The 12,160-nt window shown below is 38.1% G+C and overlaps 1 protein-coding gene across 1 annotated transcript in view; it reads left to right on the top strand.

Annotated features, from left to right (window-relative positions):
* rpa1 (replication protein A1) overlaps nucleotides 1-11,725 on the top strand; it is a 31,403-nt gene extending 19,678 nt beyond the window's left edge. Inside the window, exons 14-17 of the mRNA XM_027147793.2 lie at nucleotides 4,632-4,808; nucleotides 5,766-5,873; nucleotides 7,206-7,292; nucleotides 11,051-11,725. Of these exons, the coding sequence (XP_027003594.1) occupies nucleotides 4,632-4,808; nucleotides 5,766-5,873; nucleotides 7,206-7,292; nucleotides 11,051-11,155 (477 nt within the window). The 3' untranslated portion in view covers nucleotides 11,156-11,725. The remainder of the gene's footprint in view (nucleotides 1-4,631; nucleotides 4,809-5,765; nucleotides 5,874-7,205; nucleotides 7,293-11,050) is intronic.
* Nucleotides 11,726-12,160: the final 435 nt, after the last annotated feature.

Below are 12,160 nucleotides of genomic sequence, written 5' to 3'. Positions count from 1 at the left end.
AACTCAAGAGTTTTTCCACTGCAGCATCCAGCTGATGTTTGAAGACTGCCACACACATGTATTATGGTTTATTTATGACTAAGGTGCCTGAGCAGGTTGTCACTTGAAAGATTTGAGAATATTTGTGTAGACTTGTGTGGAAGATGTTGAAGTATACGATTCCATCCTCATTCGCTATTGCAAACCAGTCAGCAGACAATCCTAAAGAAGGCAACATAGGTGTGAGGGCTTCGTTTTCATGTTCCTGATGTACTTCATCAGCATGAAGATGTAGATCTCTGTGTGTGAAGGATGAGGTCTGTAGCACTACATCTAAATAATTGCGATGGCTCTAACATACCATTTTAAACCGTGAATTCCACAGTGCACATGTAGACAATTATATCGGCAAATAGTTTGTGTGCGTCCATGCCTTCCTCAATTTCATGAATTTTCCAAGGTAGCCTCATATAAACCCACTACCCCCAAAGACCTGCTTGTATTGATGTGATTTGCACCAATGCCAATAAATCCATCTGACTTTATTGAGGCTACATTTACCACTCCGGTCAGTATTGTGCACTTTATCATTTCAGGATTTTTAAAAAAAAAACAAAAAACAAGATGTAAACCTTGTTGCCAGGGCCTTTTGCTGAACATAAGAACATGTTTTTATATTGAAGGATGAGAGATCTGAATATGAAGAAGAGAGGGTGCCCAAAGATGAGAGAGAATAAAGAAGCATCAGGTGCTGAACAGAGAAGTGCGATTTTATTTATTTATTTTAAAGGGAGGTATTTGCAGTGGGATATCAACAGACGCTGCAAAGTAAAGCATCTCAATATCACAGTACAGAGAGACACAAGAACGAAAAATTAGGGGCCATTTTCACAAAAGTCAGAGCTAGATAACTGACGAGTAAACCAAACATGGTGCTGTTGATTTATATACTGTAGATTTCAGAAGAGACTAAACCAGGGGTCGGCAACCTTAAACACTCAAAGAGCCAGTTGGACCCGTTTCTCACAGGAAGAAAAAAAACACAAAACCCTTTTGACATCTAAAATGAAGATAACACTGCATATATTGTTTTTTTACCTTTATGGAAAGTATAGAATAAACTAGTGTGTTGCATTTATGAAATCAATGAACTGCTACCGAGTAAGCGAAATTTTATTTCTGCAAGCAAACAAATATTTTGAACAGTTTGAACTAACCTTTGAACTAACAAAAAATACGCTGGGTTGAAGGTTACTTTCAAATAAAATGTTCAATGTCTAATTGAGTCCTCTTCATATTCATGACATCAAAATTTTAACTTGCCAGCTGCAGCAAACCAAAAATGCGTCTGCTTCTGTGTCGGATTTCGCAAGTCGGCAGTTATGGCGCATATTTTGAGCAACAAAAAAATTAAATACATTTAATGTTAATGTTACAAGAGCATCATAATCTTACAATTTAGAATTACATTTAAAAAAAAAAAAAAAACTAAAATAAAATTTTATAAAATGCGTTCAGGGCTGTAAGAAGTAAAGGATCGTGAAGCCTCATCTTAAATCAGTCATGTCACCTGACTGTTGCTGACTTTCATTTACAGTTGGTTATTTAGCAGATGCGGTTATCCACAACAATATAATAAGGTGCTAACAGTGAAGGAAGTTGATCTTTAAAGTTACTTAACACGAAAGATTGTTTTAAAAAGTGTAAAAAAAAAAATTGTCACTCCATACACCAATTAAAATGTGGTGAAAAAACATACCTGCTTAAATATTGGAAATAAGTTTAAAGGAATAAGGACTAATATAAAAGTTGGTGAATTCAAGTTAAAAAATAAAGTGCTGTTAAAGAGGTGTTTTTCTAGGTTGTGTCTGCAGAGGAAGGTCTTTCAATTTGCAGTGAGGAAACTCAAATTATGGAGACCATACACCTACTCTGCACTTATTTAAAGGTTAGAGCTGCGTGAATACGAGTAAATATCTGGTTTCATTCACACACCGAGACTCACAGACCATTCTTTTTTTAATGAGAACTGGCACTTCATTTGACATGCACGGCATCAGCCATTGGTGACGAGGGAGAGGCGTGTCCAGTGGTGCGAAAAAGTTGAGAAACTATGCAAATATAGAGTGACTACCAGTTTGAGTGAAGACAGAACGCACATGATCCTCATTTAGTAGCCTGGAATATTAGCTAATTATTAACCATGTCTGCCATGACAAAAAGCCATGCTGCATGTGAGTCCACTGTTTTGTGATCACATTCATTGCTGTGCTTTTGCTATTGCTGCAGATAAATGACCTCAGTGGCAAAGAGCACACATGGCTTCTCCTTCGTATATCTCATATATGATGCATATATGCCCTGGTGAGTTTGATATAGAAATGAGAGAAAAATATCTGTCCCTTTCCTCTGGATCCAGACATCTTTCCACTGTCTTTCCCATAACCTTGTACCCAGTCACTGAAACACAGGTTTCCATCTGCACTAATACGGTCCTAGATTTTATTGAGACAAAAGGTCAGGCCACTGAAAACACCTGTAATTAATGATGCTTGTCACAGTCTTTGTATGGTCTCCCATTGCATGTTGGCCTTTTGACATTCCGCTAATACCAATTTGAGTTTGCCCTTTCATACTACATACAGTATATACCCCCCCCCCCACACACACACACACACACCCCAATATTTCCTCTACCTCAAACAGCGAATGGATTTCTACCATATGGCTGTTGTATTTTTGTATAACCCAGCCTTTAGAACAACCAGTAATGTATTTTTGCCTTTATTCCCTTCTCTGGGCTAATTTTGAGGTAAAATGAATGAAAGGATAATTATATAGGCATTCACTTGATTAATTACTGCTATTCAGAGAATCTGAAATGTTGAGATTCCCAAACACCGACTGAAATAACAGTCATTTACAGCCGGTCTCTGTTTGAGTACACAGCTATTTTTTCTCCTGCCTTCTGGCATTGTCACTCAGCTGGTCCCTGGAGCTTTACATTTATTTGAAGCAATGCAGAATATCAATTCCGCTACTCTTGAAGTTAATTGGGGTCACATATTCAAAGTGTAGTATCAGATTGGTCAGCATTAAACCTGTTCACGCTATGAGAGAAATCAATTCTGTTAGTGTCAAGCTTTCCATTCTGCATTTCCATTCTCCTTTTATTTCTTTAGAAAACTTCAGATTAAGGCTTTGCCTGAAGCATGTGTCGACTAAACATAAATGGAGGTCCTAAAAGGCCATGTGTCCTTTTGAATGTACTGCCTTTTTACTGGAGAGTTAAGTTTATACTCTAACAGTTGCTCAGGAGTAACTGATTATAAGGAAGAGTGAATTTGAAGTATGTTGTATGCCCAGTGGGTGATTAAATGAGCTTGAATAAGTTGCCTTTGTTTGCCTTCTTGCAAGATGTTCATGCTTCTTGTTCTTAAGAGCGATGGCGTTTACGCTCATTATCCTCTGACTTACAGCTTCCCTAGAAGCTGGACGGATTCGTGAGCCTGGGCTTGAGTCTGAAACAGCATGCTGTCCTTAGCTGGCTCTCGTCATTTATTCCAGTCACTTCTAGTTAGAGGAAAAGGAAAAGGCAGCAGTAATGCAGCATGGCTTCTCTCATCAGCAGCACTCTTGCCACTCCAGCTTTAGTTGTCTGGGATTTTCTTCATTAGTTTGGGCTCTCTTTTTGCCCACCAAGCGTTTTCCACCCCTGCCCCATGTCGTTTATTCCAGATCTGTGCTTGGTTTAACTTGTTCTGCCTTTTTTTTCTCTTTTGTTAAACACCCCCCCCCCCCCCCCCCCCCCCCCCCCCCGTATTTTATAGTTTAATGTCTGTTTAAGGCGAATGACAAATCAACAGTTTTCCCCTGACGCTCAGTTAGCATGCACATTGGTATTCCTAATGTGTGGCACTTGTAAGCATTTTTCCTCGTTTATTTATCACCATGTTCAGTGTAATCTTTGATTAATGGACTAAGCTTAATGTTATGTAAATAAGAGTGCTATTTTACAGCACTGCTTCACAGTAAATAACACCATCCCATCTTTAAATCTTTCGCAGTCTGCAGGGGTGGACGTGTCAGAAATTCAGTAGCTTCATTATTCAAATCTCCAGTATGCTTTCCTAGATCCATGTTTCAGTTGCCCCAATGACCAACAATCTAGCAATAATACAAACCTTTCTATTTTTATTCTAAGAAAGTTTGAATGTTGGCCTGTGAGTTATTGTGCCACATTCAAAAGTCAACAAATCTGTCTGCTTAATACACTTAATGTTTAAACTGGATAAAGTTTGACTTTTAATCTATCAGGTAAAAATCATACAATTTACTAGCAGTATGTCGTGACATTGGTGCAGCGAGTGGAGAGATTTGGGATAAATGACATGGTGGTTACAGCATTGATGTGCATCACCAGTGTTTAAACATCATGAAAATGACACACCTAATGATCTGAACCTTTAATTTTTGAAAGTCATTCAGAAGTGTTTTCATGGGTGTAAAACCTATTTGTCCAAAGGAAACTAGAAATGATGTGAAGCTTGTTCCAGAGACCTGGACTACAAATTTGTTTACTCTTGGTTTGTGTTATACTACAGTCTTCTCTGTGCTGATCTCTCCCTCTCTATTTCTCTTTCTTTCTCTAGGCTGATTACTTCACCTGTATCGCCACCATTGTGTACATGAGGAAGGAGAATTGTCTGTATCAGGCTTGTCCCAGCAAGGACTGCAACAAAAAGGTGGTGGACCAGCAGAATGGAATGTACCGGTGTGAGAAGTGTGACAAAGAGTTTCCTGAATTCAAATATCGTCTCATGCTCTCTGTAAGTCAGGCTCTCTTACACTTCCACCTACTTATCACCTCTATCTCATCATACGCACCATTAAAGTTTCTTAAAATAACACGTTTTTTTTGTTTTTTTTTTACATGAGGGGAAACACGATGTGATTAAAAAATTTAAGGGTACATTGTGCACATTGCGAAATGTGATGCAACATTATATTCTTAGTGCTGGTTCGATGTTCATGCTTTTATGCTTCCAGTGAATATCTCATCAGCCAATAAGTGTGGGACTGATGATGTTATTGTATACTTCTCCAGACAGGCCCACAGTATCTCACACACCTCTCAATAAGATGACAAACCTCTTGCTCAATGCTGAAGTGTTTTGTATAGACGATGGCACCAGTACTTCTATCAAAACTTCAACGTTGTGATGGGTTGCAAAAATGATGAATATTTTCACTTTCAGAGCATTTAGTTGCATCAGGTCTCCTATGAATAGGTCTTGAATAAGTACTCTCACACCTGTTGTCCTTCAACTTTCTACTCTTGACATTGACTTCTGTTTTTTTGTCCCATGTGTAATAATGTGTAAGCTTGCCCCTGTGTAAATATTCTGGTTCAGTTATAATTTTTGTTATTTAGACTTACATTGCTGTTCTTACATACATTAAAATTTAATTTATAGATCTAATTTATATCTATAGATCATTTATAATAACTGACTTATTTATTACAATCGCCTTGACTTTTTTTTTGTTACTACTTAAAATTGTAGCTTGGATTAATTTTAAAGTGAATTGTACTGTAGGGTCTGCTTTAATTTTCACTGTCCTCAGTATTGTGGCAATAAAGGAATCTTGAATCGTGAAAATGCAGTATTTTTAAAAAAAAGACTTTTGTACCAAACACAGCTCCTGTTCATTCAGTCTGAAGTCCTACCTTTATTAGTTAAACCACTAAAATGTGTATGAATAGTTTGCTTTCTATATTTCAGGCAAATGTTGCAGATTTTGGAGATAACCAGTGGGTGACATGCTTTCAGGACACTGCTGAGACCATCCTGGGCCAGAAATCTGATTACATTGGCCAACTCAGGGACTCTGTAAGTTTGCACAACTCATAAAAAAAAAAAATTCTGGCTCGTGTGTTTTGTTTGTTGTTGCTTGCTTGCCTACTTGTTTTTTGTTTGCACCAGCATTATGATTTTTTTTTTTTTTTTTTTACACTAATCACACTAAATAAATACTGCATATCAAATACAGACAAATAAATAAAGGAACGACAATGAGATGTTTGTCCAGCATCTTTTGAGGTTTGTATTTTATATGCTATGAATATCCTGAAAACACTGATTAACAGGCTCTTCTAAGAACTTGGACCAACGATTTCCGATCTGATCAGGAAAGGGCCGGTGTGGGTGCAAGTTTTTATTCCAACCAAGCAGAAGCCACACCAGATTCCACCTGTTTAATCAGGTGTTGTTGGCTTTTAGTAGACCCTGGTGTGGCTTCTGCTTGGTTGGAATGAAAACCTGCACCCACACCGGCCCTTTCCTGATAAGATCGGACATGGCTGGTCTAAGTTTTTAGAAGAGCCTGTTAATCTTCAGTGTTTTCAGGCTAGTCATAGCCATTGAATATGGTCAAATATGACAAAAGTGCACAGCTTAAGAGCTAGCTAGTAAAGATCAATAAAACAAAACTTAAATTACACATCAGTCTGGTATGTCATACCTCTTGTTTATCAGGTATATTGTTGTTTCTCTGTGTGTGCATGAGCTCCTCTCATCTGCCGTGACCCTTTCAAATGCCTGAGTGAATACAGGCTGCTTAACAGCTGGAGGCTGTCCGGATTTCCCATTCGCTAAATGTTCATCATGATGCGATTTGTGGTATCGTCTGAGAGGCTCTTATAAGTTTGTGGTGCAGCCACACGAGGTTTGCACTGTTTTTCATCATGCTCTGCAAATCACCTACTGTTGGAGGATGTCTGTCTTCATGAAGCCAAAATATTTCCAGACATTTGATGTGCAGTTTATTTGGCTGTAAGATTATATTCACTTGCTTTGTTACTGAAACAACTACTGATGCTTTGCAGCTATCAAAGATAGAACGTGTGTGCTTCACATAACAGCAGCAACCTTCCCTCTCACTGGTCAGCTGGGCCACGCATCATGCTTATCAAGTGAATCTCACCCTGAATTACACCTACTGCAGTTTCAATTCAAATGCATTAGACAGCCTCACACAGAGGAGGCTCAGTTCACTGTCTGTGGTGCATCAGTCCGTGTTCAGCTCTAAACCACCAGGTCTACGAGATCTTGCATCGTTAGAACCGATTGACTGGATTTTGCTTCTGCACAAGATTTAATTTTGAACAATTGACTTTGTTTCTCAGTGAGCTTTATTATTTCTCCTTTTATATCTTTGCACAGAATGAGGCCGCTTTTGATGAGGTCTTCCAGCATGCCAATTTCAGCACTTTTGTCTTTCGCAACCGAGTGAAATTGGAGACCTACAATGTGAGTATATGTTTAACTGGGCATCATTTATTTTCGGCCAAACAACTACTTAACCAGAAGCTGTGAAGTTGCTCATTATCTCATTCCCCCCCCCCCCACACACACACACACACCACACCCCCAAAAAACACAATAAAAATGCTTTTTTTTTGTAGTTTTTATTGATCTAGAGGTTATTATATGTAGTTTTCAAGTTTAAAAAAAAAAAAGTTGCTCAAGTGGACAATTTTCCCTTTTAACCGAACAGAAGCATAACTGTGTGTGGTGCACTTATGTATACAAAGAAAACAGACTGCCATAGCATTGTATCCATTGGTGGATCTGAGCCTGGTTATGCACTAAAGTTGCAGTAAAAGTGTCATGTTTTCTATCAGCAAGGGGCTGTTTCTCCTTAGGCTGTGTGGGGTGGAAAAATTGTAAAGTGGATTTGTTTGGATTGTTGTATCGTGAAGGCTGCGGAGCCTTGAGTGGGGTTTAAGGCCTGTTTTCATTTGTGTGAGATGAAAAAGAAAAGGTACACATACCTAGAGGAGAAAAGTGAGTTGAGTCACTGTTCTATCTCGGATAAAATATGCCGTGCTGACTACCTCCCTACCTCTGGTCCGTCAGAAATATAAACTGTCTGGTGCTAAATTGTCTGTCACAGTTTTGTGCTTGTGTTAAAAACCTATTAAAGCATTTTATTTAACTCACTTATAATGATGATATTTTATTTATTTTACTCCACACCATGCTGTTTTCGAGATGCTCAGACACACTCATTTAACCACTGAAATGTGACTTCATCAAAGTCGCCTAGAGCCTTACGTGTGTCCCTTTTTCCTGCTTCTAACACATCAACTTCAAGAGCTGACTGTTCACTTGCTGTTTAATGTACAGTGTTCCTCCCCTTGACATGTCAATGTTATCTGCCAGTGGTATTATTCTTATGGCTAGTTACCTATTAGCTAACAGTAGCTAACATAATGAATGATTATTTCCCTGGCAAAAACTATATCTATATCAAATCAAAGAACTTCCAAGCATCAAAACTGTAAAAGTATTTTGGGGATTTTGGGAAATGTTTGTGTGTGCAAACTGCACGCATGTTCATGTGTCATCAAACTGTTTGTCTAACTAGAACAAATGGATAGTTACTTGGCAACAGTAAAATGCCCTTGAAGCCATCTCCATGAAGAACGGCACAGGGTATAGCTTCGATTCTGGGCTAAATAATACTAGCAGTATACTTCAAAAGATGAAAGGGCTAAATGGAAAAAAAAGAACATCTGCTGAACAGGTACTTGATGCACTTAGAAAAGAGCTGTGTTGTGTTTATAACAGAGTGATATTGCAAGGTCGAAATGACTGCAGACATTTCAACTGTTCTCAATAGCATCTTCTTAAAGTTATTGCATTTTTAATAATAGAATTTAATTTTACAATGCAGAGATGCCAACTTCTCTGAGTTTAGGATTTTTCTTAACATTTGCAGCAGTGGTGCAGGAGCTGCATTATAGCTGCTTGACTAAAGTGGCAAATAAAGATGGCCTTGTGGAAAAGAAAGTTAATTTTAGGTGAGTTGTGAATTCATGGGCATTGCTGTTTATTTGATGCTACGGTTAGCCATACTTTCTCTCCCGTCGTCTCCTGATTCTAAATTTAAAATAATGTGCTGAAAATCCGGTATTGTCATCTACTATTCTATCATGCAAACATTCTGTGGTGCAACATGTTTGGATCCACTAGTCTTCATGCTGTCAACAAATTTGGCATTTGCTACTGACTCCCACAACAGAAATGTGTTTAACGAGTACAAATCCCAATAATGCCACAGCTGTCTGTCGCTAGGAGACTAGAGAGCATAATTGGCCATGCTTTCAAGGTGCAAGGGATGGCATACTCTCTCCCTGTCAATCAGAGTGACACCAGACACTAATCATGGACGTATAAGAGCTGAAGTATATTACACTGCTCTGTGACTCTGCAGTGTGAAACTGGAGCTTGCTTCATGTCTTGTGTGAACAATCGGTAATGTTAAAACGGTCACGTGGACTAGGATCACACTGTGGGTTGAGTTCAGTTGCACTGAAACTTGAGCACGTTCACGTTCACATGAATCACGGGCAAGTCCACACTTGTTCAGGAACAAAAGTAACCTGTGCAAGTGTTTTAGGTGTTGACTACATGCTTACTTTCCACAACACACATGTACCATGAGTGACAGGAGCGTTGTGCAACAAAGCGGTGAGACGCCATACTGTGCTTAATGGTACCAAAAAAAAAAAAGTGTCCCTCTGTTTGCATCTGTGATGCCTGAAAGCAAAGCACACTGATTTGGACCACAGCAAGCGTGTGTCCAGTGTGACCAGCCCCTTAAAGGAGACATGGGTTGCCTTCACTCCCCTCAGCTGGGTGGAAAATGGCAAATGGGGAGTAAAAGGTGTGGGGACAAAAAAGTCTAGATCTTGTTAGTGGAAAGTGAAATCAGTAACTCTTTTTAAACAAAAAAAAAAGGTGGAATTTTCTTTTTGGTTTTGTGTTTTCTGTGTTTACAGACTTAATAATATTTATTAATTATTCATTTTTTAATTATTCATTAATTAATATTATTTATTCTTTTATCCCCCTTCCCTTAGTCTGTGCGTAAATACTGCTTTTGGTCCTGTTTTTTGTTGTTTATTTTACATCCTCGATACTCAGGTGGCTGCTTCTAAATACAGACAGTTTGGCAGATTACAGTTCAGTCAGCACCTTTTGTCTACTATTCACAATGTTTTGAAGGTACCAGCAGAAAAGGGTCTTGAATGATCATATTTTGAGATTTAGGCTGTAATTTCTGGTTTGCTTTAAAAAGCAAGCATTGTATTCCTGAAAAAGAAAAAATAAACAGCAGAGGTTTTTATAATGCAGTAAAGAGAGATTTTGGCATAAACACAGAGAAGATTGAGGGATTGGGAAACACTGTTGTTGTTTTTTGTGTGTGTGTCTGTGCTGCTGCTTCCACGAACACATGTACAGACAGCTGACTGCTATTTAGACCGATTCACAGCCAAGACCAAGTGTTTGATATTTAGACCAATTCTTATATAGGAGATGCAGTCGTTCTCACCTCATGCACACTGCAGCACATAAAAACAGACACTTCCTTCTGTCTCTGGCTGTTTATATCAAAAAGCATGCCATTAAATTTTGTTAGGATGTGTGCAGAAGAGTTGCAGAGACGGGCTCTGTTTAAAGCTTTATATAATTGTGCAGGGAAATTTGCTCTTGGTAGCACATTAGTTTCCAGATTCCTAGAATGCTAAAATTAAATTGGATATTAAATCAGGCTTGACGGTGACTTCGCTGATGTGCTCAGTTAACAAAACAAGAAAAACCCCAAAATATTGTTGCCGCATTCATGTAAATTTTCCATGTTGTTTTGCAACGGCCTGTTGAAAGAGCTCTCTTGTGATATAAGTAAGATGTGTTGGGATTATTGAAACAAAATATATGTAAATAAATAAATAAAATATCTCATGCATTTTGTTTTTAGCTGCTGATTTGAACTGATTTATTAACAGAGTTTCTTTAAGTAATTGTGCAGATATTTTCAGATGTAACTTTTTTCAGTTTTGCTTTAAAATTTACAAATATAAACATACTTTCACAGAATTTTCTTTAATGGTTTGCTTTTTTTGCCATGTCATTGACTGTAAACATTAAAAAAAAAACTTTTATAAAAAAAAAAATAATATAATCTTCATCTACTGATATGCTGACTTGTCTTTCTTTAGGATGAATCTCGCATTAAAGTAACGGTGGTGGAGGCCAAGCCTGTGGATCACAAGGAATACAGCAAGAGGCTGATCATGAGCATCAGGAAACATGCAGCACATTAGCAACACTTATGTACTTCTCTTCAAGCACTTCAGTATTTGACCTGCAGCGTACATGTCTTTGTGCTCTTTCTTTTCTTTATTTGAATATTTTTGTTTTATGCTATTAAAGTCTGGTCATTTTTGTTTCCTCTGCTACACAATACCTTTTTTATATATAAAACAGATGCTTAAGTTGGACAGGAATGTTACAGGCTGAACGTGGACTTGTTTGTGCAGGTTTCCCTACATGATAACAATTAGCTGTTGGTGGTTTAATAGATACTTCTGACATTTGAGTCGACGTATAATTCAGAGAAGTAAAGGGAATTGTAAGAAGATGGTGTGGGTGCGTTCTGGTCAGTGTGCATGCACACAAGGATGTCAAGCAGAAGCAATTCTACTGCCCTTTCCTAATGTGTTGGTTCAGCAACCCGGTCAGTAGGTTTCCTGTCTCTGAGCTCGCCTTGCTTAAACCTGCACAGTTTAAGGGCAGATTTACTTCCCAGATACAGAAGTGCTTTGTACATGTAGATATTTTCACTGTTTTTCTCTGGAGAACTTTCCCAAGAAATAAAGATATTGTTGATCCTGGTATTGAGTGCTTTTCTTCATTGTTCTTTAATACAATTACAGCATGCACACACATCACACTTTGTATTTGACACTTCTAACAGATTTCCTCTGTTTGAATCTTGTGGTAATGAATTGTTTATGTACAATACACAAATCCTTTTTTTATTGTGGCCCTTTGTGCTCTTTTTTTAGGGCCAAATCTCACTCTATATGTTATAAAACAGCTCTCCAGTAGCCTCCAGTATTCCTTTGTAATGCTCTAGGTCAACAACAATTCTTTCTAATATGTCCATGTCCCTCTTAGTGTACTGTAGCTTAAAATGAAGGACAGACTTTTTTTTTGTGCGTCTTAACGATCTTGGATAAAAATATAAATCACTGTAGGGACGGTTGAAGGCTTTTGCTGCATGCTTGCCTGTTTGTTATTGTCCTGTAACCTTTGAAATTGCTTCT

This window comes from Tachysurus fulvidraco, chromosome 11 (assembly GCF_022655615.1).
Source record: "Tachysurus fulvidraco isolate hzauxx_2018 chromosome 11, HZAU_PFXX_2.0, whole genome shotgun sequence".
Lineage (NCBI taxonomy): Eukaryota > Metazoa > Chordata > Actinopteri > Siluriformes > Bagridae > Tachysurus > Tachysurus fulvidraco.
This window is presented reverse-complemented; position numbering and strand designations above follow the sequence as displayed.